Below are 27,073 nucleotides of genomic sequence, written 5' to 3' on the forward strand. Positions count from 1 at the left end.
ATACTTTCTTATCGCTGTCATCGAAAATATGCTAAATACATTCCGGGAGGAGACAAGTTTATTTAATCCACAGCTCGTCATTCAACGCGATGCGCAGTGAGATACAACGGCGATATAACATCATCAAGAGCTATCGTCTTGATTTGCACTCGAGCAAATGCATACATTACGTACAGATTTTAAGCTTTAATTGCAATAACGTAGCACGCGCATGTATCATCGCGCACAATTTTAAATAAAATACTCATTATGCGAGTTGGCAATATTATTGTACGAAAAAGAAATATCTCGCGGATTATTTTTCGAGGATAATTACGATTAACCCCGGAAGAGAGTGTTACCGCGCGAAAACTATCTTCAGCTACCCTTACAGCATATCTAATCCTAGGAAATCCCTGTCCGCCCTTCCCTCTCTTTCTCTCACCGAATCGCGGCTGGTAGGGATAAAACGCGATCGCGACGCGTTAAATGTCCCCTCATTGAAGTCACGCACGCACTCACGCATCTAAAGAACTAGACAGGAAGAGAGGAAAGGAAGGAAGGGGGGGAGGGGGGCATAGAGGACGCGTGCGTGATGGAGAAAGAGAACAGTATTGAGAAGGGATATGTAGAGAAGGAGAAGAATAGAGAGAGAGAGAGAGAGAGAGAGAGAGAGAGAGAGAGAGAGAGAGAGAGAGAGAGGGAGAGGGAGAGAAGGCGAATGGCAGAGAGAAAGAGAGAGATGAAAACGTCTAAGCTCTGATCTACCTGAACGAAGCTACCAGTGGTCGTCGTCTCTCCACGGGCGACACACGGGGGTAACCCGTACACTCGCGTGGCCCGTCCGCGGCGGCGGCGCACGCATACAAAGTAACAAGCGCGTAAGACGACAGAGCGCAACGCGCTATCGCGCTCGTATGGCGGCGATCGAGAGCACGCGCACGAGAGAGAGGTCAGATAGAGCCGCGTGTATAGAGTGGGGAAGAAGGCGGGTCTGCGGCGCGACACGCATACATAAGAGTACGTACACAGAGAGCGTACACGGTGACACGCGTATGGGCATACGCGCGCACACACGCGCGCCACCGCCCCGGGACCGCGCGAGCAAAGCTCACACTTACCTGACAAGATGTAAGTTCAGAAACTGGAAGGTGCCACTTCTGCACAGTCCAATACAAGACACCGAACCGGAAAGTTCGTCCGAAAATTAGTCGACGCGCGTGACGACACCTCCGCTCGTAGCACTGCGGCGGGACTAAGTGTGCTGTTGGTAGCGATGGTGATTGTTTGATCGTTGCGGGACCAGAGGAAGAAGCGGAGGAAAAAAAAGGAGGAAGAGGAAAGAGAAGAAGAGGACAGCGGAGAGAGCGCGACGACTCGCCTCCGCTGGTCGATGGTGGAGAAACTGGAGGTGGAAGAGGAAGAGGAGGAGGAGGAGGAGGAGGAGGAGGAAGAGGAGGAAGAAGGAGGAAAAGGAGAAGACGACGGCGGTGGAGGAAAAGAAGAAAACGAGGAAACACGGAGGATGAGGTGGACGGCGAAGGTGGAGGCGCGATAACGAAATGATCGGAGATACGTGAAAACGCGCCGAGACACGGACAGTGACGGTGTCGAGGTAGAGAAAAGTGCATCAACCGTGTAAAGAGGAAGAAAGTACGGAGGGTTTTATTATCGTCCACGAAATCAAGCGCGCGATTTTCTTATTTATTAAACCGAGTTCCGATCGCAAGTGATACCGTAGTGCCGCTTGTATATCTTCTCCTTGGTGTTTTTCATCCTCCGTTTCATTCATCTTATCGATCGCCAACGATCTCGTTCATATTTACGATGCTGTTTTGCGTGGCGCCGCCGTCGTTGGCTGCAATGATCACGACGATGACAACGATAAAGATGATGGAGACGAGAGCGATCATCGAGAGGCATCGTATACGTATTGGATGATTATCGTATTAATGAATGCGCGTCGCTAATCGACCAGCCGGTACGCGGGATCGTCGACAAGGAGGAGCTTTCGCGAATTCGCAAGCTCCAAAATCCGTCGCTGATTTATCTCGCGATCCTGGAGAAACTTTTGATCGCGCGAAGACGATATTACGAGCGACAACGATTGAGAAAGGACACGCGTGCTAATGAAAAACCGAGTGCTCCGAATACGAAACGAGAAACAGAAAAGTGAGTGAGCGTGATTCCTACCTTCTGGGAACTTGTGCTATCAGACTCGTACAAGCGCGACTCGGAGTATCGTCCACTCGGATATCCGGCAGGATACGTCCAAGGATCTCGACTTATTATCGACCTGCAGCTGGACGTGTCACGTTGACAGCACTCGCCCGATAAAGCGCACCCGTGAGTCTTTACCTTCGATTGAATTGGGATTTCGATGGGCGCATGCGTAGGCGCACCGGATTTCTCTTTCGATAGGGCCACGCCGGGTATATTGGTATCGGGAATAAATTAACGGCTCGCACGAACGAGCGTCTAGAACAGACATTCAGAGAAACCGGTACAATTTCGATGAGTTTATATACAGATCCCGAGATATCGTTGGCATGCGAAAATAAATAAATAAAATATGCCTAATCATTAGGCGTACTAGTGATAATAACAACCCGCGTCAATCGAATTAATTCTGTCACTGAAATAAATGCGATATCGATATACATTAAAATTACATAATAATTACAAAAAAAAAAAGTGTTACGAGAGTGACAATTCATTTAATAAATTAAATGCAAAAAAGATTGCATATATCTCAAAGTAAAGAATTAGTCTGATTATTTGCATATCTTTCCGCATCTAAAAGTGAAGATTAAACTCGTCGCAATTACATTGATTTCGCGGTGATTGCAATGCAAGTAGTAGTCGTGCGTTTCGATCGACCTTGAGGTTCGTATAGACTCTTTTCGGACGGCGATATCGGGACAGCATTCCTTCTGATGTTTTGCAATCCAGTCTATAATGCATGATCGACAATCTATTGCCTGCGGTAGAAGCATGCCAAACCTGTATAGTATACGATAAATATGATAAGCTGGTAAAAGAATAAGATTTAAAGGTACAGAGAGGTAAACGGAAAAAAAGTTATAGTTTGATCATTCAAGGAATATTACAGGAATAAAGTGATTTATCAACACTATTATAAAATAAGTATACTTTTTAAATGTGATATTAAGTATATATTTTTTATTATAATACAAACTTTAATTGACATAATAAAAAATATAAGGAAACAATCGCGATAAAAAGTTCAATAAAAACAATCTGTCATACGACTGAATTATATTAGACTGTTAGATTAAATTTTAATATTCAGATGTTTAGACATGGACATATCCTATGTAAATTCTTGAGTTTTAATTGGGATTAATGTTATCGATAATAAATCTCTGATTATAGAAGAACTGACTAATATGCAAATTTCATTATTGCACGCGGAATGAATATTAATGACAATTTTCTGTCATCTTTAACCTTGCTATATGAGAGAGAGAGAGAGAGAGAGAGAGAGAAACGTCATACGGATGATTATTTTCTTCAAATTTTTTAACATCAAAAGTTTTTCTCTGGAAAAGAGAATTTTTAATCGATACTCCGGTACTTTATCACCGACCGTCTCGAATATAACCGCGTGTCATTTCTCGTTACATGATCAGCATTTTTCCATAGTGTAATAATTTTAAAGCCAATAGTTATCGAGTCATTAAGCAAACAGACCGGCGCGTAACGAGAAACGATACGTTTCCCAACAACGATAGTTGATAATGCCTAATTACGAATACCGCATTTGCTTCGATGCGTTTATCTCACTCAATCGGTCTTTCTCGCAATAATATTGTATTTCTACGCGAGAGATGACGAGTCGCGCAATAAAGACGCCGCGTAAATGAACGAATGAGGAAACACCGAGTAAAGTGAGCGCGCTGTTTTACGTCATCGCGAGAGTCGCGGTGCAGATTGTCTATGATTTTATAGCGCGCGTCTCTATCACGTTAAATATTTATTTCACGCCGTGCCGTGTCGTATTTCTCGGTGTTTGGCAACTGCTCGTCGACACTTTGCGATTTTTCTGTCCGCGCGCGGATGACCCCACCGTTTAAATACGTATGCGAAACGTCCAGCCCGACGCTAAAACGTCGGAATGGGGTCCGAATTTCCCATGGACTGCGCGCCTAATTATGTGTCCATGGGACACTCGTTCCATTATGGCAGCGAGCATTGCTGGTTACCCCTTTTATGCTAAGTGAGAGCGAACCAATGGATGACCCTCCGGAACGGGGTGACCATCCGCACTTGGACGGTCGCTCCCGGACACGCCGGACACTTCCCGCGACCATCCCCGTACCCACAAAGCTTCTTTCGCGCCTTTCACTATATAGGGTGACCCTCGAAATCGCGTTGGACAACACACCGGACAGTTTCTATACGATCGGCCTCGCCGTGCTCTTGGCCGAGGATTATGCGTTGAACTTGATACGGTATTTAATACGCTATTTTATTTATTTGAAGTTGATAATATCCTCCTTCCTTGAATATCACGAATATAAATAGTCATAATTATCGCGCTTATTATCGCTGTAATGATTGCTACTTGTAATAATAAAACAAAATAACATAATCGTCGATTCGAATATTACCAATATAATAATATTCTATATATAATGCAATTATTATTGATATTTATAAAACATGTAAGATATTGATTCATCTAATGAATGAAATAATTATAACTTTAATTTGCGCGTTATCGATATTATTTGCCCATATTATCGATTTAATCGTCGCATGCAAATGTGCTAATAATACAGATAGCATAATTTCATAACATTGGATTCAACAAAATAGTAATAAGGAAAATCATGCTTGAGATTTTAAATTAATTTATAAATCGCCATATCCGCAAAAACGTAAATTGCTTCGGCGCGGACGGTGTAGCTCTCTGAATTTTAGATTTCATAATGACAACTTGTCGCGCGCGCGCGCACATTCGCGATGCAAATACGATCCAATTTTCTAAAGATCGCATACGGATGTTAGCATGTTAGCGAGCGCCAGTCTCTCGTAAGGCCGACGTTGTAAACCCCGAAAGCCGGGCAAGTCAGTCATGCAGGAAAGTTTAATGACTACTAATGGGGCACCCTGTATGCAGGTAAACGCGCAAGGTCCCACAAGTCGGCGAACGTCCGTTGAAGCCTCGAGCGATCTCTCAGCGACGGTAATTCGTGATTACATTGCGGAAACACGCACGCGGAGATACGATATAGGGAAAACAAAAAATCGAGCCCTTCACCGCGATAACTCGATAGTTTCACGAATAAGATGGTTGGACTTCGTGCCGAGACACGCGACAATCAACGCGTTGGTTCTTGCACCGGTCAGTGTCAGTGTCCATCGACGGTGACACGGTGCGATTGGACACATTAGCGCAGCTTATCGCAACCAGATCCGTGTTTCGTAAAAGTGGCCGGAGAAAAAATTCATAATTAGCGCGGCACGCGTGAGTAGGCGCCTGGTATCGTGTCGCTTATCGCGGATAATAGTGATACATAAATAATCGATCGTGACGCTTACTCAATAGCGTGTTAATTTACCGTTCTTGACCGCGGGAAACAATTCCGGCGGCGCGAGAATACCGTAAAGCCAGAATTGGCGAAATTCCACATTTTTGAATAAAATTCATGCCAGTGATAAAAACTAGTATTATCCGGAAAAAAAAAAGAAAAATTGGAAAAAAAGCTTTAATTCTGTTATTATTACACTTTTCTTATTAAACTAAAAATTAATATAAAATTTAGTAACAAATAATAATATATCAATATAAAACGAAATGTGAAAAAATTTATACATGCATACGATTAATAATTAATAATAATAATAAATTGCGCACAGTTAACGGTAAAAGATAATGCAAAATTATACAGATATAAGTCTTAGAGTTCTCTCCTCGTGCAAACATCATAATGACGAAAATACATTTGTTTCTCAAAACAGACACAGCTCTTCGCATTTAAACGCAACGATAAACGGTCGAAGCATTACGAAATAAGTGCTGGCACGCATCGAAAATCGGAGCGACTTTGACTGCGCGTGCGTTTGATTTCGATATGCAAATTAACACTCCCTTTCGCCCGCTGCGGGAGTAAATTAATTCCCCGTGCGTTCCTTCCGCCTCTCGGCGGTCCAGCCGTTGTTCCGGCGTGAGACAGTCGCCAATTTGATTTGCGCTAATAACACGATCGTTAGCCCACGGCGGGAATTAGCGATGACTGGGGCTTGCTGTAACCTCGCCTCTTCTTCGCTTTTCTCGTCGGCGCCACAATGCCAATAATAGCATGCCATTTTCGTTGAATGGCCAAAAAGGGGAAGAGGTAAAGAGCGTAGAGGTAAAAGCACACCCGTCGCGCATTGTCGAGAACGCTCGCTACTTAGTGCCAGGTTCGTACTTACTTCTTTGTCTCTCTTTCTCTCTCTAATGTTTCCTTATGTTACATCAAAGTAACACTCTTCGGAGTCCTCCTTGTAAAGACCGACGTCGCGACAATGCAAATAATAAATATAAACCGCGCCGAGCTCGCAAATGAGAAGTGGTCGATGATCTTAACGGAATAGAAAATTGAGAAAATCGAGCCAAGGGTAAAAATTCATAAAATAATTTCGTAATGTCAAAGTATTCCATCGTAAGACCTATTAGTATTAAACAGTTAATACCTGATTAAATCGTACTTCGTAATATCTGTGGAAATTTTAAATGTGACGTTTACGATCTTTTCTACTGTATTTTAACGTCGCGCGATTAAACAATATAAGAATAGACACGTTTAATTCAACGCGAGAACAGACAAGGGGGTTTTACGATCGAGTTATATATCGAGCGGCTCGTAATTCAGCGTCGACCGGACAAAATCGAGCGTAGCTAGAAATCAACGGCCGCATCACAGCCGTTGCATATACGCGATGCGTTATACTGATGCTGTCACGGTAATTACCTCTTGTCTCTCTTCTTACCGCGCTTATACTGTTGCCTAGAAAATTGCGTTAATACCATCGCTCTCACCCTTTTTTCCCTATCTTACGCCATTCCTCTTACGTGTTCGCATCTTTTCTCGCACGTCCCCTTTCCTTCGCGAACCCCCAATATAAGCGCTTTTCATGCACGACGAATGACTTCCTTTAGCTACACCTTGTCTTACTGGCGCGGAGTTTCTCGCGGTTATCACATCCCGATGTGGAAAAAGATGGGCGCGGAGAGTGTGAAAGGGACGAGATGAAAGATAGACATGCGCAGTAAAGAAAGGGACCGTTAGACAGACGAAGAGATATGGGCGGGAAACGGCAGAAATTGATATTTTTCCTTCTCGAGTATGAAGAAAAAAATCGTCTTTAACGAGGAATGATTTGTCGGGACGTTTTGAATGATCGCAGCCGCGACGCGCGTCCGATAGCCGTGATATACGACCGTGGTCATGTTTTATGTACGCACCAATCGTCGGTATGTGTGGATTTAGAAAAGCCTGCTCTAAAATTTTACAATTCTTAGAAATATAAATATTAGCGAGAAAGTACGTTCTCTTTTTTTTTTTTGTTCCGTCGCGATAATAAAATGTCAAACATTAATAAAAATTTTATGCGAATGAGATAAATCTTTTTGCTACGAAAACTTCGCGCGTGCTTCGAAAACCAGTTTCACACGAGATATATCTCGATATCGCATTTCGAAGTTTATTTAAAGAATCGAATCGCCGTTCATTGTCAGAATCAATTGCAAGATTCCATTTCTTACGATTGTAAAATTCGGATGTGTTGAATACAAAAATTGATTGTCCTCTCGAACATCTCTTATAATTTCCCAGCGGCTATAAAACAATCTCTCTCAAGCGTCTTGGGATTTTCCTTGCGGAAAATCGGTTGCCGGTCAACTACTTGACAAGGCGCCTCGACGGCGGTATCAATGCGTCGACATCGGGGAAATAATAAGGAAGAGTAGAAAAGTCGAGGGAAAGAGAAAATACCCTCATCCTGCGTAGAGGCTGATGGCGTAAGCGAGAGACCGTTAGTCAGACAGCTGAGAAACGGCACGAATTAATATTTTTCCTCGTAATAAAAAAATCGGCATTAACGAGGAATGATTTGTCGAGTGGCCGGCGTGATTGTGACATAGCTAGCGGCTAGATGCGTGAATTACTGAATAATCTAGCGTATTACTGCGTAACGTGAGAAATTGGCGAGCGCATCCGCTTCTACTTCTCCTAAAAGTTTTTCGCGTCAATTTTTTGAATTAAATCGCCGACAATCTGGATAAGATAAGCCTGCGTGACTTGGTGATTCTTACAAACTTAGATCTTAATACAATATAAGAGTGAAATTAATAATATTTTTTTCTTCCGTAATAATTTATGGAAAAATTCTTTATAAAACTTTTCATATGAAATACGGAATATTTGAAAAAATGCTTTAAATTAGATGTGCTTTTGTAAGATGAAATTGGTGTTTTAAATTTTTTCAAGAAATATTTGGGCATCTTTCTCTATTTACTCCTTGAATCTCGAAAGATTGCTCGGAAACGAGAGCTCGCACCATCGCACGATGATGTATCAGTCGTAAAATCGAGTTAATGTAGAAAGGTCACTATAGGAAGTTAACGGACCGCGGTTGTCTATTCAGTATCATAATGCTTCGCCGACTTTGAACTGGTTTTCGAGAGCCAAAGCTAGATCAGGCTCTGATCAGAAGGTAGGAATACCTTGACTGGAATCCAGAGCATGCACGGATATTTTGAAGGATGGAACAATTCTTTGGCACGTGGATAATATTGCAGAAAATCGGCCAATAAGAGAACTGAATTATGTCGCTGCGAGTGTCTGAATTGATTTGTGAAATTTTATTCTCCTTCGATTAAAAAATTAGAGTCGATCTCAGAGAAATTGTAAAGTAAACAATGTTACAATATATCTCAATAAAAATACGATAAAAATATTAAGAATAAATTTAAAATAAATAAAAATATATGATAAGTATAAGAAATTTTTTTAATCGATCAGAGAGAGAATATTAATTTTACTTAACCACAATTCTTTATTCTTGTAGTAATTTAGCATTATTGTTGTAATTTAATTTTAATGATATCAAATTATTACAAAAAAGAAGAACAGATATGATGAATCATTTAAAATTTATAATTAAAGCTATTAATTTTTTAATTTAATATCTTCCTATTTTCTGTTGAATAAAATTCTAATATTATACGTTGTTTGCACTTTATTTGCGTCGTTTTATTTATTTATTAATATTTGAAGATTATAATCGATACTTCCCAACAAGTAACCTTAAAATAATTTATAAATAGCACACGTTTACGTTTTACGATTATAATAATAAGTTCAAATGACGATCTCCCCATGAGTCTCTCTCGTGTTATACGTGGGCGGTTGCGGATAATAATATATACTGCCGAAAATGAAAACGACCGTCACGAGCGGAATGAATCTATCATAAGAGCGACGAGCGAAAATTATACACTGTCGCGAAACATTACGACTGTGGCCTCGATACGATGGCGGATAATTTTCGAGTATCCTGAGTTACGTTTCGATGCAGGGCGTATCGCGGAACAAATTGACTGACACCGGTCCATTAAGAGCACCGCGTGCAAACGTTTCAATCTGACAGGTCGACTTTCGATAACGATAGCTCATCGACGAAGATGAGGGGCCCACGAATTATAAGAAAAAGACAGCCACTCTCTCTCCACATCTTGTACAGTACGGTAACGGCATCGAGAATTGTTCTGTGCATTACCGTTTCCGACGAAAGTTAACGAGCCTAACGATCATCGATCTTGGCACGAGAGATCGTTCCTCGATATATTTACGATATCCATGTCGCGCAGCTCGTAGGAAGGCTATTAAAGGTACATACATAATGCGCGATGTGATAAGTGGTGAGTACCTTTTGTTAACGATCGGGCAATTTCACAACATCCTGCCGAACGACGACGACGAGATAGTCGCGCTCTCGCGGCTATAAATCGACGGATTTACTTCTGTCCTCGTGTAGGGCGAGAAAGGCACTGATTCGCGTCATCGTAAAGTTTGATAATTGCGCCATACGCTCGACAGTAATTCGGTAATAAGTCGCACGAGGAATTAGGTATACTAACATTCCTCTCGAACGCGAACATTTGTCAGACACAATTTTAACCTGCAAAATGACAACATAATACAATGAATATCATCGGATATTGTGTTAAATTAAAATTTATGTATATAAAGAGACAAATTATAAAAATAATACACTATATATATACGTCAAAATACAAATCAATGATTTTTACTAAAAAAACGTTTCTTTATATCTTTTTATTATTATTTTATTCTATTTAAGTTCTGTCAATCTTATTGGATTATAGTATAATTCAATCATTCGAATACATTCAAAAAATGTAATATTAAACTCTTGCATTTTTATCCAAGAAGATCTCTTTCCGAGAGCAAATAAATCGGAGAAACGAAAACTTTGCATATTTATTCTTAAATGATAAATGATCCAAGGCAAAATTGACACACATACACACATGTACATACTTTAATGTATATATACTTGGAAACGGACTTTGGAAATTTGACTCTGCGGAAGTATGAAAGTCGCTAAACAACTATTAAATCTCCGTGACGCGAGATATAAAACGGCCGTAAAATTGGCAATCATGAAGAGCTCGAAATTTTTAGCCTCTGTTCGTGCCAGATCGTAATAATATTCATCGTCTAATATTCGATACCAACACGAATTCGTGATAAGAATAAAATAAACTTCGTTAAAATTCAATAGAGACTGTTGTAATAATCATTGTCGGAATGCAGAGAAAAAGGGTGGATTTCGACTTATCGATTGCTCAGATTCTTATCTCTCGATAGTAATTCACGACATTTGAATGAGCCGATTAGCTTTCGCGCGATCGCCCAGCATTTTATATATGATCGTTTTGAAGTAAAAAAATTTACGAAAATATTATAAAATTTCCGAACTGTCGATTCCCTTCCCTTTTTGCAAGCAAAGTTTAATTTACATAGAGTTAAATCGAATCTTGATGAAGTAACAACACCGCATCACAAAAATCGAATATACGTATAAATTCGTTATTCATCACTTTATTAGATTAGTGTCGCCAAAAAGCCGGGTCCAGGTGTCTAAGAACGCATAATTGGGTTTTGATAAATCTCGTGAAATGAGAATCGCGTTTCGCAAGAATCACGATCGAATCATTAATAATCGTGAAATTTATCCGATCGCGTGCAACCTTGGCGATTTAATTCCGACGATACGCGACATGATAATTTGTTGGCAGAGCGTCTTTTGGTGCCATTATCCGCTGCGTAGCAAACTCGCGCAACGCGCTCATCGTGTATATGTGACAGACAGAGAGGGGAAAAGAAAGAGTGACAAAGAGACAGAGAGACAGAGAAAGGATAAATAAATCGTGATATTGTAGACACGAGGAATTGGATGTGACCTAGTCATAACAGAGTAGCCACTGTTAAGTGTATACACGCATAGTGCAGTACGCACTTATGTATTATATACGAATGGGCGAATGGACTTATAATGGATACGCAAGTGGCGAAGCAGGTTCTATTCATTCATGTTCGGAGGGTACTATATAATGTAGCCTGCCTATATATTTTCTATTTATCATTTACCATCATCCTGTCTAGGTCCTGCGAATGCCGCCCGCGCTGTTTCTCTAATTTTTGTTACGAGATCGATTGACGAACCATTGCAGAATTAGCGCGCGTCTTTTTCGCGAAAGCAACTATTTTTTTTCTCGTTATACATCAAAGCTGCATATGTAAAATTCTGCTCTGCAAGGCTGGCAAGTACCCATAAGCATATTTTCACTATATTATATATATATAATATATTTTATATTTTAATAAATAAAATATCTAAATTATTAAATATAATTCAAGATATTTTATATTAATGTGATACTCCCCCTTAAAAAGAAAGAAGAAAGTAGAGTTATATAGCATCTAAAACATAATTCGTCTGAATATTAATATTAAAAAACAGCAAAAGAGCTGTAAGAGGAAAAAATGATTTGCAAATCTTGCGTCAGCAAATGAATTTTTAAAACACATGGCCGCCGTTATGATTCGTTCTCTTCTCTTTGCCGAATAATCAGATTCAATAAGTATTATGAAAGCATTTTACGATTTTCTGACGTTAATAATCACCGTTAAAAATTACGAGAATTAAGACGATAGATGAGCTATAATGCGTGTGTATCCCAAAATATTATAGTCATTGATATATTAGGCAATTATCACTTGTGCGTTAAGAAAATACCGTTTTCACTTGTGTCGCGATAGTAAGAATATATTTCGAAAACTCCTTTTTATACAAAATTTTGATAAATCTCCATCTATCATTGTTTACGTGATATTTATTCTAATTAGCTTAATTCGTATGCTTGATCATCGGCAGTTGTTAATAAATAGAGGAAGATATTATTAGGCGTGCGTGTGTGTATGTGTATGATAATATACAAAAAATAAAGTTTTCTGCGAAAGATGACCGTATCGATAAGACGATTCTTAATCGTTAGCGTCTCCATCCGCGAGACAAGATTAAAGACCTTCATCAATACTCAGACGAGATCTCTAATTTCGATATACCGTTTATAGTCTCTAGGCACTTGTCATCTCGACGAGAATGATGTAAAGATAATATTTTCAATGCAATGACGAGCTCTTGGACTTAGAAATTGAAACACGACCTTAATTGTATGCGTAATTGTGCGTAAGCGCGTAATTGAAAGACTGAAGAATGTAATTTCTTGTTGCGACAATCTGACACTATATAATATTTTTACAAGAATGTATATTCAGAGACGAGCGTTTATACAATCTTTGATGAATATACGTTTAAAATTTATGCGTCCTATCGATTCGTATAAATTCAATTAAAAGAAATTTATATCTTCCGCAACATCCTGTCTTAGGAAAGAACGTGTTTTAATTTTAATGGTCCAGATGTCTGTTAAATAACTTCAGCTTTCATCTTGACGTATGCTAATGTGCCCCGAATTGCATTCAAATTGAATCGTCGAATCTTTAAAATCACCTGGCGACACATATATATATACATATATAGAATCTCTCAGACTCCTTTCCTTTCCTTTCTGCTGCATTTTTTTTATTCATATATTTTTTCGATCAATTGCACAATTGACTTTTCCTTATAATTTATAACTCTTATAAGAATGAAAGATTTTAAGAGAAGGGGACAGAGAAGAAGACTTGTTAACTCTTTTGCTCTCTCTCTCTCTCTCTCTCTCTCTCTCTCTCTCTCTCTCTCTCTCTCTCTTTATTAAAATTTATTAAATAAAAAAAATCGCAAGCTTAATGACTTGAGCCAACAATTTGTAAAATAAATCATGTAATTCTCTTTAAATGTATAGCGATTCTCGATTCTTTTTTGTCTCGCTTTTTTTCTCGCAAAAATTGCGAACCCTTTGCGTTTATCTTAATGCAATTCCGACCGGGAAACCATATCGGGCCGCTTTATCACGAGCTGGCAATTTCTGCTCTGCCGGTGTACGGCGAACTTCCGTAAGGGAACGGACGCGGCGGCAATTTCTGAAACAGAAGATGCACTCTTCTTGCATCGGTATCGCCATAACGGCGCCGACAATGCGCGCAGAGAGGCGGAAAAAGCACGCGGCGCGTTGCACTTCGAGCGAACGATGTCATGTATCAAATCACCTTCGGCCGTGCCTATTCTAGGTTCTTTTTCTTCCTTTTTTTCGTTCACCTTTCCGCCGATCGCTACCACTATCTGGTAGCGCTTCTTTCGCCTACCAAGCCGCAGGACGAGTCGGTTCATTGAATTATTTAATACAAGGATACGCGAGAGGATATAGAAAACGAGAATACGCCGGAACTGATGGATCGTTGTAAAGATACGCACAATAGCCGAACAAATCTTGATTCAATGATCGGATTTACGATAGACGGATATTTCCCCGCTATTTTTGCGCCAACCGTGGCGCAAAAAAACATTCGCTTATTCTTACTTCAAAAATAACTTTTTTAACAAAGATGAGGTTTATTTCAAGTTTGCGGTTTTTCTAATCGGACGATAGAAAATGATTACATTGTACGATCGAGAAAATTTTTTCGCATTGCAAATATAATATACATTGCATTTTTCGTTTACGTATACTTGAGATCAAAAAATCTATTTTCTGATGGTAAAAATTATAATGCTGGTTTATATACGTATATAATTATATTTATATTTATATGCATAATTATATTTATATTTATATACATAATAACTTTTTCATATTTGTTTATTTCAACGTGTTGTCAAGTTCGGCAATATTCATCATATGCGTGAATTGAAACGAGGATAAATATCGATGATTAAAAATGCGAAGAAGTTGCACGTGTATCGATAAATATTATTGCGATTTAGCATAATTTATCGATATCAATAAATCACTAATAAAATTTATAAGCTAAAGAATAATCGATAAAAATAATATTACGATGATAGTCTGTTTATATCTTCCTTTCTCCTCCTTCCCCCACCCCCTCTCTCTTTCAGCTATCTTTCTTAAACCGCGAGCATCCTCTCTTGAGTTCACCAGCAGAGATTCGATGCGTTAATTAAAGCTTATGTCGGGCCCAATTAATGTTCGCGATCGAGCTCAGGGGGAATAATAACTTTTACCTCGACGACACGCAGCACATGAACTCTTTTGTTCTGTGCGTATCCGCACGAGGCACGACAATGAGAAACAATAGGCGGCCTCTCGTTGATTGTACCAAGGTTTTTCGCGGCGCATATAGAGGTGCAGAGAGGTGTGAAAGAGGATAATAATATAGAGTTACTCTAGCCGCTTGTGCTTGCTCGCACCGGGGAATATTTCATATCGGGTATTCTCTCTTCGGTATGTTTCTTCTCTCTCTCTATCTTGAACGTCTCGCTCCCCTCATCTTTTCTGCTACCCTTCTTCCATCTTTCTTCCTTTTCGCTCTCTCTCTCTCTCTCTCTCTCTCCCTCCTTTCGATCTCTCTTTTCTCTGCCTTTTTCTCGGTCCAGCGCCTCGCTGTTTTCGGTGCCGCGCAACGGGGTGTCCCATCCAACGAGCAAGAGATTTTGCCCGGTATTATTTCGAAAGTGGCGGGCACGCTTTTGCCCGCGCGAAAAGTCATCTCCGCGGGAACCCTCGCGAAGGTTACGCTTCGTCGCCTGTCTTCCTTATTTTTCCGTTTTTTTTTTTTTTTTTTTTTTTGGCGGATGGAAATACGAGAAGAAAACTCGTATGCGAGGACAAGAGACGTGCAACGAGAGTCAATTACAACTACATATCGAAATTATTCGCAAACTACAGCTGATTTTATTGCAGTCTCTCTCTCTCTCTCTCTCTCTCTCTCTCTCTCTCTCTGCGGTTGCGGAAAATTAAAAAATCCGAGGGTTATAAGATTTTTTTTCTGCTATTCCTCTCTCTTTTTTCTTATTCCCTTCTATAACACTTCATATCTATAAATAGATATTCAAATTAACTTTGAGACAAGTCGGTCATCATTCATCCGATTGAAGGCGAATCTGTCTTGTGACCTTTGAATTTTTTTCTTCACGCTACCACGCTGACAAAAGGTCATAGGTATCAATGGCAATAACACTAATATAGAATACGTTATTACGCGAGATAGAGATGTAACTAAAGAAAAAACGCGCTACTGCAAAAATAAATTATTACGATAACGAATTTATTATTACAATACATATAAAATTTTTTTTAAGTTGTTATAATTTATCTATATATTATATATATATATATATATATATATATATATATATATACACAATTAGTTCAATAAATAAGTAGGAGTACAGGATATACGACTGTACAACTTTAAGAAATTTTTTAATATTTTTTTATTTTATTATTTTAATCATATTCAATTTCATTCAAAAAAGAGCTTTAGAACAATTATATTAAAAATTATAAAAATTTTTAGATTTTTACTATATATTTTCATATTGTCTTTATTATATATAATAATATAGTTTAAGCTCCTACTTTTTCAATTTTACCGAGTTTAGCTTCAGATAATGGATCAGCGCGTGTGCGTATCGACAAACCGCCATTCGTAATGTTGGTAGGTAGTGATTCGAGCTATCGCATTGCTTTTTCCGCGGACATAGGCAATGCTAATTGTTCCCGTCCTGTAGTGGGTAATTTTAAAGCGATGTAGGAAATCCGGGACGCCGCTTATCCTATCGCCAATGGTCACGGTTGGTAGATACGCTCGTTCATTCGTTTGTAACCCTCCGATTTAGACGGTGCAATCCCCCGGAAGGGATTTCTGAAACCAGAGTCGGAGAAAGATACAGAGATACATTGAAAGAACAGATAATGGCTTGGTATTATGCGTCTTCACGCATTATCCGGGTCCGATAGTTGAGCGAGTGAGCAAAAATTTCCGAGGCCGACAACGGGAACCGGGACAGCCGCCTAAAAAAATACAGAGCGATCACTCGATTATGTGGATAGTGCAGTGACTAATAAGTATCATCGACGAATCCTTTTCTCTCCTTTTAATGGAATAATTTTTCATTGTTTCTGTATCCCTCAATAATAAAGATGTAGACTTATTCGTTAAATTATGTAAAAAAATTGGCGATAAAACTTCAAATACTTATATTTATTACTTGCGTAGTAAGATTTCATGTCACAAAAATATTGGATAACTAGGTACTCTATTTATTATTCTACTGATTATATGGGATATTAAAATCTTTACAGCTATATTGCATTGATTTGCATCTTTTTATATTATATTACTGAATATTTTTGATCTTTAAGTTCTTACAATATATGGGGTGTTCGATTATCATGTCACAATTATCTTAGCTACGGGTAGCTTCATCTGGGGCAACTGCAGCTGCGTCCTTCATCTCGCAATGAATTCGCATCCAAGCACATCATGTACATACACAACGCGCAGTCATCCACCGTGAGAGAATAACCTGTCGGACGCGGCGTTTTATCTGTGGAAAAATAAAAAACAAACACCGAGCCGGTGGCTCACGACGAAAAAAGAGGGTAGATGGATCGAGGGGGATCTTCGATCCATCAAAGTCAGCCCGGGAAACGTCGCGTCGTCCTCCCTTCCTCTGCCATCATTGCGTCTGTCACCTCCGATCCGCTGCGAGCTGCACGATCGAATTTTTACAAGCGTGTCGAATGTCCTCGAAGAATATATTATCCATCTTAGGGATTATTCCCAGCCGTTACTCGCGTTACGTCGATATAGATTGCGTCGACACTCTGAATTCATCAGTTCTGATTCAGGTAATCGTTATTTACTTCTAAGATAATAATTTTATATAATACTTGAACGCGCCCGCAAACTAGCCTTGATCAACTAAATTATTTTTGTTTGCGCTTGGTAAACCTATAAAATACTAATGCATATAAAAAATATTCAAATTTTTATCAATTTTTTTTACAAAAATTATATATCAGAAATACATATATAACAACATAGGACTAGTATTTTTAATATTATAAAAGGAAAAATATGAGGTTTGATATTCCTCGTATCGAATAAAGATGGAAAATTTATAGTTAACCAAGATTACAGCGTATGATCTATTGGTGCGTATGATCTATAAAAATGCAAAATTTGCAAAACTCTCTCTCTCTCTCTCTCTTTCTCCATGCTGTATGCTTTTGGACGAACCAGAGACTCGCGTGTCATACATGCATAGTCATGCTCATGTATTAAAAGCCATCATGAAGATACTCTGAGTCTCTTCTCTATTTTTCTACTTGGGTGGTGTCGTACACCGTTTCGCCGCCGCTACCACCGGAAGTGATCGGTTATTCACGAGAGTGAGGGAATAGTGATTACAGAGGAATACATGACAAAAGGATGATGTAGAAAGTTCGAAAGTGCTGCTAGAACATTAAATTATCCTCTTGCCTATTGATAATATGACTCCATAAAAGGATGCTTACTTATTACTTGATGTAAACGTGGATCTTTTTTTTTTTTTAGCAAGTGTACGTTCGAAAATTTTCTGTAGTTATTTCTTTTATCGTTGTACCATATGTTTGTGTGTGTGTATGTGTGTGTGTGTGTGTGTAAACGCACATATAAATTTCAGAAAACATCAAGCGTTGTGTGTCTCTAACATAACGCAATTTATAACTTATAAGAGAATTTAACTAACATTTTTAAATAAAATATCGATTGATTCAATATGCAAATAAAGTCTAATCAAACATAATGAATAAATTTAATCTTATAATTAAGAATTTTTTAACGCATCTAATATTCTTTCAATGTCGTGGAATTTCTTCGAAAGAATAAAATTCGAATGATATCCATATATTAATTATTTATTAATGATAAATCGATTTATTAATAATAAATCGAGGATAAATCTAGGTCAAATAAGACTTGTTCGTGCGCTTAATAATCTCCGTTATTTTAATTCCTATCAAAGTTAGAAGCTATCTCATGCAAAGATAAAAATACGTCATACCTATGCAAATATCTAATAACATTGTTCTCGGATATTTGCATAGTTTCTGACTAATGCAACTGCATTTATTTAGCTATATTTGATAAAACTTGCATAGAGAGTGCTCGATACTGAGATATCATATGCAATGGAGTGTGATTTGCCTTTTTACTTCTGCGTAGCTCAAAGTGTCACAAATGATAACAGCGCTGGTTATTTTATCTCACAAAGTAACAGTGTGCTACAAAGAGTAATGCGCTATTATACCGGTTTACCTTCGCATCTCGAAAATTTTCCGAGAAATCGATTAACTGTCAGATTTATCAGAGTTACTTTCATGACTAGAGACATAAATTTCATACGTGAACCTTTAGTATGCATACCGCATGTCATACCGGTCGAGTAAACGACGTGGACGTGTGATCGAGCGAAGACGATATTATACGTCGATGCTTATCAAATTAGATGCGCCGGGAGTCCAATATTTTTACACAGATTCTGCCTTGTCCAAGGAATTTTCCATGGTCGCTTCATCGCATATATATATATATATATACGTTATGCGTGATATTTTCAGATATGGTTGTAAAGAAATTTATATTTTTTTCGTCCGTTAAAATTACACGTGTCGACTATTGAGAAAAATTTCACGAGCTCTTTACAAGCTTTTTTATATGCTGATTGAATGTGATCGCGCTTTTCAAAGACGCATGTCGACAAAGTATAATACAACGCTGACGACGGAAGTTTGCGTCATTCGGTCGGAGACGTGCGGCCGAGCGAAGGCGGCTTTATTGAAATGCACACGAGGGAGCAACATGGGGTGGGTTCTCGGGTCGCGTGGACAACACTCTTGCGGAATACTAATATTCCGACATGCGCACCGTGTTATCTCTCCTCTTCTTCGCTCTTTTCTTCAGTCTTGCCGTCGGGGGCTGCCTTTATCTCGGCCGAACTTTACTTCGGTGCGTTCCACCTACCTACATCATTTGCGTATTGAGGTAGGTGGACTGCGTGCGAGTCATGTCGTGCCAGCGCATCGTATCGTTCGACGATCACGAGACGCTCGTTCAAGAGACACGCATAAACGGAGTCCCTACGTTTCTATGTTTATGGACGAACTGTCCAAGCGAACACGATCACCGCTATTCAAGACGGATGATCCTAATAACGGCGCGGATCCGATTGGCCGGGGCAGATTTCCATTCAATCGGGAATACCGATGTGTATAAGACGCGAATAACGGATTTATATATTTTTTTTGAAAATATCCACGTTGGTTGTACATATACGAGAGATGCACAAATACATGCGGCATCATATACAAAGCGATTGGAATAAAAAACATGTTCATGTAAAATTATATTAATATTGTTTGTTAACATTTGCAATTTTTTATTTTTTTTTATCGACTATAAAATTGTGACATTTTAATTATATGATTCTTTTGTATGTGTAAAAATAAAACAATTTTATTTGTACATAGAATTTAATATCAAAAATTGTGTAATGTATACATATAATGGACAAGTTTTCTATTACTAAAACTTATCGCGATGTTTGTTACTCAAAATATTGAAAAATACAATATTAAAATTAAATAACATCACAAAAATGCAAAAAAAAAAAAATGATAAGAAGATTTGATTCCCCGCTGGAAGAAATTAATCTCTGATTCGCGAATTTGTAAAAAAGAAACTAATTTTAGTTTATAATATTATTATCTACACTATATGGTTTTGTGCCTACAGCGTTAAAAATCTTCGAGTATATTATAATAATATCAATCAATATTAGCGATCTCGAAATGTCAAGAAGATATGATGACATGTGGACGAACGTAAAACCCTAAGATTATATTGGGAAAATGTAGGTTGATATTGCTGATAGTCCTTTCTGTTAGTGAAGACAACCAACGTGAAGAAATCGATGTGATTTTGTTGAGGATAATCCCCGTGTCTCTTTCGTTGTACGCTTCATTGCTGCAATAAAGTTTTATCTATCGTAATGCACAAACCATCATAAAAGAGATTCTTTGCATCATCCCCATTTATTCACGGAATATAACTACATTATTCTGAATATATAAAATCTCATATCTTACAAAAACTGTCGAAAAAATGTTTCAGGAACTTTAACGAATTAAAAAAGTTGGCTTTTTTTCTCACCTCGATAAAACGCCGATTCTCGATTAATTCTAGAGAGATTGCGTTTGTCTACTTCATTTCTAGGCATATCGGACAAGTAGTATTTAATGAGTTATGACAAATTATAGTGTTTCTCGACAGCTGCGATATAATTACTACGAGGCCATTACGTCGTTGAGGATAAAACGACATCAAAGATCAGTCTTCGAAATCATCGGCATCGTCGAAATTACGCAATATTTAAGATGCGACGGCGCGATATCGACCGGGACACAAACCTTAATTTTCAAGATATATCGCCGACTAAACACGGACATGTTCTCCGTGGCGGTAGCCATACCCGATACACCAGCAATTACTTATCCCGGAGGTTTTAATGAAATCGGCTATGATTTAGCGTTATAGAAAAGTGATATGCGCGCGATACGAGCAAAAAGATGGACGGGAAGAAGGACGTGACGTACGGGGACGAAATCAAAGCACACGCGAAAACCGGATGCGCAGGTGAAGTTCTCTCTTCTGTAATAGGGGTACTCGCAATTTACATATGTATTTACCAGCCTAGCACATACGCGAAGTATCCTCGTCGGACGACGCATGTTCGCTCTCGCTCTCTCTCTCTCTCTCTCTCTCTTTCGTCTTAGAATCTTTCGCTCGTTTCCTCTTAACCTTTTTCTCGTGTTACCTGTCTAAGAGATATACCAGTCACGTACACAAGCGGCACGCAATGCAATGTGATACGTGCTCGCATTATTCCAAAAATCGATCGCCGATGAACGAGCTTCTATCTCGATTCGAAGCTTTTTCGCGTGGCGTCGTACGCGGGATACCGCTTTTTCTCGGGGGCAACGAGGAACGCAAAGCCCATCGGCGAAAGTTTCTTCTTGCGCGTCCTCAAAGACTCCCGCGAGACAAAATTATAGGGTCTCGTGCATTATTATGTCGGATTCGCTTGAAATACCTTAATAATGGATCGATCTTATGTCGAGTATTTTGGCCAATTATTTGTGGCATTGCATACGCGTCGGTTATCAATTACGCTGTGTAACATAAGTTATTATTATTAAAGCTGCGTTTACCAAGCACTTGGGATTAAATCCCTCAAGCAAGAATATGATAGAAAGAAAAACAAAATAGCAAGTTTTATATTGAATCTCAGGAATAAACGTAGATAAATGTATGTGAACGTGACATTATTACAAGATATAAAATTATGGTAAATGAGAGGAAATTCTTGTAATTTTGATAACTTCAAATTTAATGACAATATCTTAATATTTATTAGATAAGAGATATAAGAGATACATTTTTCCATGTTCGGATTATGAAAAATTAAATTTATTGAAATTACAACGATATTTCTATTAGGAGAGTGAAATTTCTTTAAGTCCGTGACTCGAATATATGTTATCGTAATTAATTCGCCACATATAAAGTCGTAGAAATTTATTATTAATGCCGAACCATAAAATTTGATCGAGTGACGATGAGAAATATTCTCGAAGAAGTAGTTTCACGCCGTTCACATGATCAACGAATACTATTAATGTAGCGGAGAGAAAATTTTCAAGTGAAACGCAGGATGATAGCAGACAGAATGAAGATTGCACAGACAGGAGGAATAGGATCGCGTTCGCGGCGCGGTATTTCATCGCCGTGAAATCTATGTTTGCATTTCGTTCGGAATGAAGTTTTCGCCCGGATGATCGCGCATAAATTCATTGTCTGGACGAGTAGGTATTATGCAGAATCGCAGCTACGGGAATCGTACTACCACACTCGCGCGCTCGAGATTTCTTTGCACAAAAACTTAGGTATATATATGTATGCATGTCCGCGATGCGCGCGTTCAATGATCGGATCTCCGGCCCGTTCGTGCCTGTGCAAACAGCCGTCGAGGAAAATATTTGCACAGGATAACTCGGGTCCTCATTATCGGGGTGGCTGGTCCTTCTCTCTCATAGGCGACGGTTGTCCAGGTGCGCGAGGAAGATCGTAGAAGGAGTAAAAGACGTAGGTAGCGCGAAGGAGAAAGAAAGAGAGACGGAGGAAGGAAGGGTAGACGGAGGGAGATTGATTCGACATGCATAAATTAGAGAGGATGAGCCTTTATTCCGTAGTGCGACTCGCGGGATCGGGATCGGGATTGGAATTGGGATGCACGAGAGAGAGGAGTATAAATTGATGACTGCAGGCAACAGGCAGGGGTTTATAATAATTAATCTTCATGCGTGTATACGTATTTACGACGTGACCCTCCCTCCTCGTTCTTCGTCGCCCGTCTCATCGTCATCTGCTTCGAGCCGCGGTGGCAATGCGCGAGATTTCTTTCCCGATTCGCGATTAAGTTTATCCCCGTCGCATAGAGAAACAGGTGATACGCGTACTGCGGGGAAAGTCTCAGCGTTAAAAGATGCAGATTTCAAAATAAAAACTGTCATGAATAAATTTATCTAGTTTCATTTGAAAAATGCAAGATCAATAAATATAAAATTACACAATAAATATTAGAAATGTATAACATCTCCATTATATCTATGCTATAATTTTACGCTTACTGTTTATGTAATTTTACATATTTTTTTAAGTTTTTCAAGTACATATATTATAAAATATAATATAAAATGAATATGAAATTTCCTTACTTGTGCGAATCAACTATCTTTAATTACTCATCATTAAAAACGCGATAGAACTAAAAAGTAATTTAATTTTACAAAATGACGCAAACTTTATTTATTAAAATATTCTCAGAAACGCGTTGCGTCGCATCGTCGGATATCTCTTTTTTGCAAAGTCGTTCCCGTCTCGCGCCCATAAATCTCATCGTTTCGGGCACGCAGCCGGAAGGTATACTTCGGAAAGTAACGACCGGTGACAAATATCCAGGTGGCTAAGTACGGAGTCGAAAGCTCGTATATACTCTCTCTCTCTCTCTCGTTTGCATAGCGCGATTAGGTATCACGATGTAAGCAATAAATTACCGGCACAACCATGCGTCGCACACGACGCGCTTCCACACCGCTGGTGGTCATTGCTAAATTGAGGAATCATCAGCGAGGCTTATGCATCGCGATTATCGCTAATTGATAAATTCGATGGGTTCGTTGTAATTTATTACATTCTACCGGGCTCGGTTATTTCTAACTGTTATTCCGGCGGCGCATTCGTTACCGCAGTCTTTACCTCGGGAAATTTTTTTTTTTTTTTAATTATTTTCGCGTTGTGTCGCTTATGGTCATCGCCAACAGCAGGAATATGCTTTGCTTTCCCGATGGATCTACGAAACATTGCCATCAGACGACACTGAAATCACGATTTTCAAAACAATATTTTTACGAAAAAAGATTTATAATTATATTCTCATACGTTCAAATGTCAGCTAATCATATTTTACATGCAATAGCATTATTTATCGATATACTTGTAAATAAGATATATATTTACTTAAATATTATCTCAATCGAGGATATTCGCAAAATTGTCCGAACACTTATGCTTTCGACAATTAAACGGATCGCTTCGCTTGATTACAGACGACGTAGTCGCAGCGAGGAGGATACAAACGGTACCGTCGTCAGCGACGACACACAGCATCAGCAGGACTACGTATCCGGACAGCGTGAACCGGAAGAAGAAGAGGAATTGGGAGCGGAGGAGGCGGCGGCCCAAGCAGCGGCACAGTCCCTGCAGAGCGGCGCCGAAGACGCCGATCCGGAAGTCCACAAAAGAGTCGCTGTGCAGGTGCAGGTACAGGGTATGGAGGGCGACTGGCGCGCCTACTGCGAGCATCCGCTCTCAGTGGCGACCGCTGCCATGCTAAATCTCCAGCAGCAGCATCAGGTGTCGGCGGTAACCAGCCATGGCGACGATCCTGGCGCGTCCTACGTCTACGAGTATTACAAACTGCCCGAGAAAACGGCCGCGGATGTCAAGTTGCCGCCCACGCACGAACTCTGGTCCACGTGAGTACTGATTTTATATATTTTACGATTTTATATATTTTACGAAATCCGTGACCGATCCGTAAGCTGGAAAGAGATCCGAGAGACTATCTTCGATCTCAATAATATTGGAATCTCGTTATATATAGTTTAGATTATTATTACTTTTAAGTCTCTCTTGGAAGAGATATTTTTCTTATTTCTCGTCAAACGCGATAACGTTTAAGCAAAGCTTGAAAATGCGAATTAATGTTGGGTAAAAATGAGCTGAAGACAACGGCCGTTATTATGCACGCTTTACGCAATACAGTCTTCATCGCTTCGGAACTTCGCGTATGCCTCGCTTTATCTCGCGCTATTTTAGATTCTCATCCGCGCGTGTAAGCTTCGTAATCATAGGCAAGGGAAAGAATCGCGATTTTCTACGGCTCTATCCACGGAATATAATCATGCTCTTAGAAATGCAGGAAGATTTCGCTCGCCTCGATCGCGCATTTAAATAATTCAACAATATTCACGTTCCGGAGATTCGCATCGAGATTGACTGAACAAATTGACTTTTCCGGACAAAATTAATTCGCTGAAAAATAGCTTTAAGATTTAAAGAACGATATTTATTTTTTAAATATATAGATATCTCAAATCATTGATAACAGAGAATAATTGCAACGCTCGTAGTATATAATTTAAGTTTAAAAAGAATTAAATCTTTGCTAATAAAACATAACTATAAAATATTAAATTCCTAAAATGATTCTGCATTATCGCAAAATTATTCGTCAATTCGGCAAATTTTTTCAAGCATTGTGATTACTTCTCTGCATTCCAGCTTTGTGCTCATAACTTTCTTATATTATGACTAGAGAATTATTACACAACTATATATATATATAAAATAATTTATATAAGGAAGAAATATATGAAGAGAATTTTATATTATTATATTCGCGGAGCCTTTGAAAATTGGTATAGCCTTAGCGCAAGATTCTTGTAAAAGCATCTCTCGCAGCGTTACTCGCATGTAACGCACGTAATTTTATGCACTCGCGCGCGGCTCTTCTTCACTCGATGCACTTAATTTAGAAGCGAGCGTGCACGTGGCCGCTCGTACGTGGCTCATCCATAAACACGTGCGTGTGCGTGACGACTAGCCTGTACCGCGGGTGCATCCAGAGGACTCGATTAGCGTAGATCCGCAGATAGAGCCCCACGTCCCGATGTAGCGAACACTCTCGGCGCGGGGCTCGTCGGGCGCGCGTTATTAGCTATTCGTGTTTCGCCGTATCTCGATTAATAGTCTCGACCGCGTAATTGAGTGCTCGCGGTGAGCGTAATTCGTTATCGGGGGCTGATTACGCGGGACAATCGCGTGTAAAATCAGTCGGCACTAAGAGACGTTTGACACGTTAATTATGTAATTCATATTCTACCAAGCGCGGATGTACAATATATTTTCGTTATCTTAATAGTGAAACAAATGTAGAAAGGAATATGCATCATTTCAATACTGATGCGATAGGCTTATGTTCTTTTCGCTTAACACATATAACGTGGAATAAATAAAATACACGCTGAATAAAGCGTAAAGAGTAAATTAGATTTTTTTTTTTTTACGATGTATGCCAAAGAAAATTATTAAATCGTTCATTCCACAAGAAGACGAGGCACAAGTGCCTTTTTCATGCACGGCCATTTACGCAGATTATACTTATATCAAAGGAACAGTAATCACAATTCTTTAGGAGTTTATCGATATTCCATAAATCTCTCGCGCTTAAATGAGTGCGCAGCGTGCCATCGATAAACGGAGCTTTTCGTTTTCTCTCTCTCTCTCTCTCTCTCCTGGCTCACGATTCTATATCGCTCTCTTTTGCATTACGCCGAAGCAATTTAGCGGAGTTTAGTTGGGTAGATATATTGCTCTCCAGTCGGGCCTATTTATATCTCGCGTTCGAGTCTTCCGGTCCATTTGCTCGGTTTGCAAACTGAACCACCGCGCCAGTACTCTACGCACTGCGCACGAGAAGGAGAGAAAGAATTTCTCCCTCGTTCCCGATTCGTGATGGGGGTCTCTCTCTCCTCATATTTTGGGCCTGGTTGGCCATGGAGAACGCGAAGGAATCCCTTACCCCTTGCGCCGTAGAATCCAGGAGACGGAGACAACGGGTAAAGGACTCTCTCTCACCCCTCGGGAATCTACGGACGCGCGCGGGCCCCACTTTTGATTTATATCGGCCGCTTAGCATATTTTGTAATTTACTGTTGAGAATCCTCAACGTACGAATCGTGTCAGATACGAGGGCAGCCAAGAGGAGAGGTAGTGCAGCGAAATGCGACGGCAGCAACTGCAGCGCGGCATCAGGAACATCACCAACAGCAGTTTCTGTTACCGACCTCGCCATGGGGAGATGCCGCCCTAATCTTTCCTCGCATCTTCTCCTCTCTCCCTGTCTGCCCCTTTCT

General features: G+C 39.5%; 1 protein-coding gene across 5 annotated transcripts in view; it reads left to right on the forward strand.

Moving 5' to 3' along the window:
* Positions 1–27,073, forward strand: part of Grh (grainy head) — a 103,169-nt gene that overhangs the window by 47,458 nt on the left and 28,638 nt on the right. For all 5 annotated transcript variants that reach the window (XM_070306942.1, XM_070306934.1, XM_070306959.1 and 2 more), the window contains one exon: positions 24,203–24,631. In XM_070306942.1, the coding sequence (XP_070163043.1) occupies positions 24,203–24,631 (429 nt within the window). The remainder of the gene's footprint in view (positions 1–24,202; positions 24,632–27,073) is intronic.

The sequence above is a fragment of the Polyergus mexicanus genome, unplaced genomic scaffold (assembly GCF_030449975.1).
Source record: "Polyergus mexicanus isolate NDT 795.1 unplaced genomic scaffold, iyPolMexi1.0 SCAF_2, whole genome shotgun sequence".
Taxonomy (NCBI): Eukaryota; Metazoa; Arthropoda; class Insecta; order Hymenoptera; family Formicidae; genus Polyergus; species Polyergus mexicanus.